General features: G+C 46.4%; 1 protein-coding gene across 1 annotated transcript; it reads left to right on the forward strand.

Annotated features, from left to right (window-relative positions):
* Positions 1–938: 938 nt before the first annotated feature.
* LOC136354534 (uncharacterized) lies at positions 939–2,579 on the forward strand. Its single transcript, XM_066306040.1, has 2 exons — positions 939–1,064; positions 1,659–2,579. The coding sequence occupies exons 1-2, from the start codon at positions 939–941 to the stop codon at positions 2,577–2,579; spliced, it is 1,047 nt and encodes a 348-aa protein (XP_066162137.1).
* Positions 2,580–4,059: the final 1,480 nt, after the last annotated feature.

Genomic DNA, 4,059 nt, shown 5'->3' on the forward strand with positions numbered 1-4,059 from the left:
GGCTGGTCCTGGACAGGGATTTAATGCACATTCAGCTTAGAAATTCTGGTTCGAGAATTTCTGGGCGTGACAGTGTGGATGGTTAGGGGAGGGTTATGTGGAGGGTCTTGTCACGATTTCCCCCTTTGCAGTATCATGGTGATACTTCGGGGCATGGCGACATGTGTGGAATCGTGTCTTGTGGGTACAGTTGTACACCTCTGGCCAGAGTAAAACTATTCGAATAGCCGTGCCCGCGGTTATGGGTGATCAACCAGATTCACCGTGATTAGTCTCACCCCTAGTTTAGCTTAATGAACTGGTGTAGTTCAGGTGGTTGGTTGGGCCTGTTGCAACGTGGTGTAGCGTTGGACAGTGTTTGGTTAATATTGATTAATTACTACAACTGTTTTACTGCTTTCAACTACTGCTTTTAAATGCTAGCTTTATGCAAAAGAACCTCTAGCCTCCTTTGGTTATATCCTGCATCATACCTCCTCTTCCGGTATGACTTGTTGAGTACAGTGGGTAGTACTCAGTCTTGCTCTCTTTTCCCCCACACCAGAGCTGAAGATCTTCCTAGTTGGAGCTGTTTTGTCAAAGTTGGTTTCGTCGCTGCCGTCAAGGATTGCCTGTGGAGTGGAGTCGCTCGCTGCTTAAGTCAAGCTTCCCGGTTTAGCTCGCTTTTATCTTTTCCGCTGCATTTGTAATCTTTTCTATTTTTGTAAGACGTGGATCTGTATGTCAACAATTGTCGTTTGTGTACCCTGGCTGGTCCTGGACAGGGATTTAATGCACATTCAGCTTAGAAATTCTGGTTCGAGAATTTCTGGGCGTGACACACGGCAGCTGGAAGAGCATTCTTCTCTAAAACGGTTTGAGGAGCTATTGATTTAATAGAGAAGATGGTCTCCAATATGGGTTGGAGCGAGGAACGACTCCAGACCTGTCTGCGAGGCATGCACACCATCAAGGAGACGGAACTGCTTGCTGCCAAGCTGGACCTCCTCATGAAACGATTGGACAACCACGGCAAACGGCCACAAGGCACCGTCAAGGCCTTGGACTCACACGTTATGTGTGAGGTCTGTGGCAACATGGGTCACTCTAGGAATGACTGCCCAGAAACCCGTTAGGAGGCGATGTACATGGGCAACAACAACAACGGGTACCGTCCACAAGGAGGTCATGGATGGAACCAACCAAGCCCATATTATAAAGGAGGTAACAACAACAGTAACTTTTCTAACCAGCCCTCCTTGAAGGATCTAGTTTTTCCGCAAGCTAAAACCACTGATGCGCTAAGAAAAAAGCTTGCGGCCAATGACAAGATCCTAGAGAACATAAATGTTAAGTTAGATGGTTTCGCTTCTGCTTTCCAAAACCAGCTGAGCTTCAATAAAATGATAGAAACCCAGCTAGCTCAGTTAGCATCCTTAGTCCTTGCAAATGAAACTGGGAGGATTCCGGGGCAACCCGACTCCTCCGTTGAAAATGTTAAGGCGATCACGACAAGGGGAGGTAAGTCCACTCATGATCCGCCGTATCCTAACCCTGCAGAAACTAATGGGATTGCAAAAGAAGCGCCATCTAGTGACTCGGCTGACAAGGAAGTTTAGCCAGAGAAGACCATACCGCAGGAGTACTGCGACACATGATTGCTACCGTTTCCTCAACAGAGTAGGAAACCATCAGTGGACGAGCAATTCGCTCGTTTTATTGAAGTAATCCAGAAAATCCACATCAACGTGCTGCTGTTGGACGCTATGCAAGTGCGAACATATGCCCGTTATCTCAAGGACATACTCAACAACAAGAGACCGCTCCCAACAACGGATGTGGTCAAGCTGACGGAGCAATGCAGCAATGTGATACTCCACAAGCTCCCGGAGAAGAAGAAAGATCCGGGGTGTCCTATGATCACCTGCTCGATCAGGGCACATCAGTTCGACCAGGCCTTATGCAATCTTGGAGTCAGTGTCAACGTCATGCCAAAGGACGTCTTTGACAAGCTCAACTTCACGGTGTTGGCACCAACACCGATGTGCCTACAACTGGCTGACTCGTCAGTCCGTTACCTGGCAGGGATAGTGGAAGATGTGCCAGTCAAGATACGGGATTTCTTCATCCTGGTTGAGTTCGTGGTGTTGGATATGGACACGGGAAAGGAGACACCGCTAATCCTGGTGCGTCCGTTCCTTAGCACCGCGGGAGCCAACATTGACGTAGGAACGGGAAGTATCTGTTTCCATATCAATGGGAAGGAGGAAAAGTTTGAGTTTCAACCGAGGACGGAACAATGCTCCATGGTCAGAATAAAGTACAGGCCTAACCCGCAGAATATTCAAGTGGTCAAAGTGGAGCCACCCAAGACGGACAGCCTGGTGAAGTTCATGCAGAATTTCCTGGAGAAGGAAACAACGATGCCCAGAAACCGTTATTCGAGGACGCCGGTAAAACAAACCACACCGGCCAGGAAGCTAGAGCAGCCGGCTCAGAGGAAGCCGCCGTCCGCACCAAAGCCAAGGAAGGTGTGGAGGGAAAAGCCAAAGACGCCCACTCCATCACCTCCGGAGACGGGTGCAAAATCCACGAACTAAATCAGAAGGAGGTACAGTCTTGCACATCAGACTGTAAATGACGAGACCTTCGCCAACAGGTAAATTGGTATGTATCCGCATATTTATTTTCAACAATTTAATTATTGCATAACACATGTTTGAATTTCAAAATTGCATTTAAGATTTTTGAATTTTGAGGAAATTCTTCAAATGAATTTTTTAGAGAAAGCCAAAATAAAATTTTCAACGAAATATCACTATGCCATGACCACACTAACTGTTGGAACCCAACAGCCAAAAGTGGGGCCGGTTGGACCCACAAGGGGTTCGGCCGAACCCACTGTATCGGCCGAACCGGCCAGGCCAACGGTCGGCTGCCTCCCTTTTTGAGGCAATGGCTAGTGGGCCCCACAGGTTAGTTTTGACCGTTGTGGGTGAACTACTTAAGCCAACCGGCCGGGAGAGGGAATTCCACCCCATTTCAACTAATTTCCATTCCCTCTCCAAAGTTTACTCTCAAGTTCATTCAAGTTTTGATAGTTCTTCCTCAATTTTCGAACACTTAGTTGCATATATACAAGTTGCTTTGGTGAAACTAACCGGCGGGTGAAACACTTGTCATTTCTAACCCCCATCGAGTTAGTCCGTTCTTGCTCCATTGTGCAGAATGAGGAGGCGATTGTCTCGTTTGTTCAAGGGGTCCGGCCCTTCATCAAGTCCTCATGACGAGTCTAGTACTCGTTCATCAGCTGATGTCTCGATGGAAGACGTCGAAGCTCCGCGACAACTCCTGAACGACACCGACCTCGACCTTGTCGGTGATCGGGAGAGACAAGCCTACTACATGCTGAGTGACCGGGATTATGCTCACACGCGAGAATACTCTCCGGAGCTGCTGAAAAAGATATGTATGGATGTTGAATTTCGTGCTATTTGGAAAGCTGTTGAATGGCAGAGATTTGTTGTGGTAGATGAGCCTGGTTCTTGTTTGCTTACTTTGCAATTTCTGTTTACATTGAAAGAAATTGAAGATGGAATTTTCTTTCTCTTTTTCCATAAGGAGTATACACTTACATTGAAAGGCTTAAGCACACTTCTTGGTTTTCACAATTCTGTAAAATCGATCTCCAGAAAGGAATTTCTAGGTTCGAGAAAAATAGGTTTTGGGAAGATATCCAATTTGCAAGAAACCTAGCACGAATGATATCCATAATCCTACACTTAGGCTCATGCGCAAATGGATTGCTATGACTTTGTTTCCTAGAGGTGATCTTATACCCATTAGGGGGGATGAATTGTTTGTCATGTTCGCCATGGTTAGAAAAATTAAAATTGCTCCTGTGAAATGTATGATAAGGCAATGGTTAGAAAATATAAAGTTCACTGCACTTCTCTGATTACTCGGATAGCAAAAGGGCTAGGGGTTGTTAGCAACCAGATTGCTTTTATCTCAGCCACTTGTCCGTGTATTGATGAGACTTATCTAGTGCAAGGGCATATTTTGAAACATGGAGTAGAT

This window comes from Oryza sativa, chromosome 12 (assembly GCF_034140825.1).
Source record: "Oryza sativa Japonica Group chromosome 12, ASM3414082v1".
NCBI lineage: Eukaryota > Viridiplantae > Streptophyta > Magnoliopsida > Poales > Poaceae > Oryza > Oryza sativa.

Excerpts from the sequence above, each read along its gene's own strand:
- LOC136354534 (XM_066306040.1), top strand. The coding sequence starts at position 939 with ATGCACACCATCAAGGAGACGGAACTGCTTGCTGCCAAGCTGGACCTC. Across the intron at positions 1,065-1,658 it reads ACTCACACGTTATGTGTGAG|AGTAGGAAACCATCAGTGGA; the intron begins GTCTGTGGCAAC and ends TTTCCTCAACAG.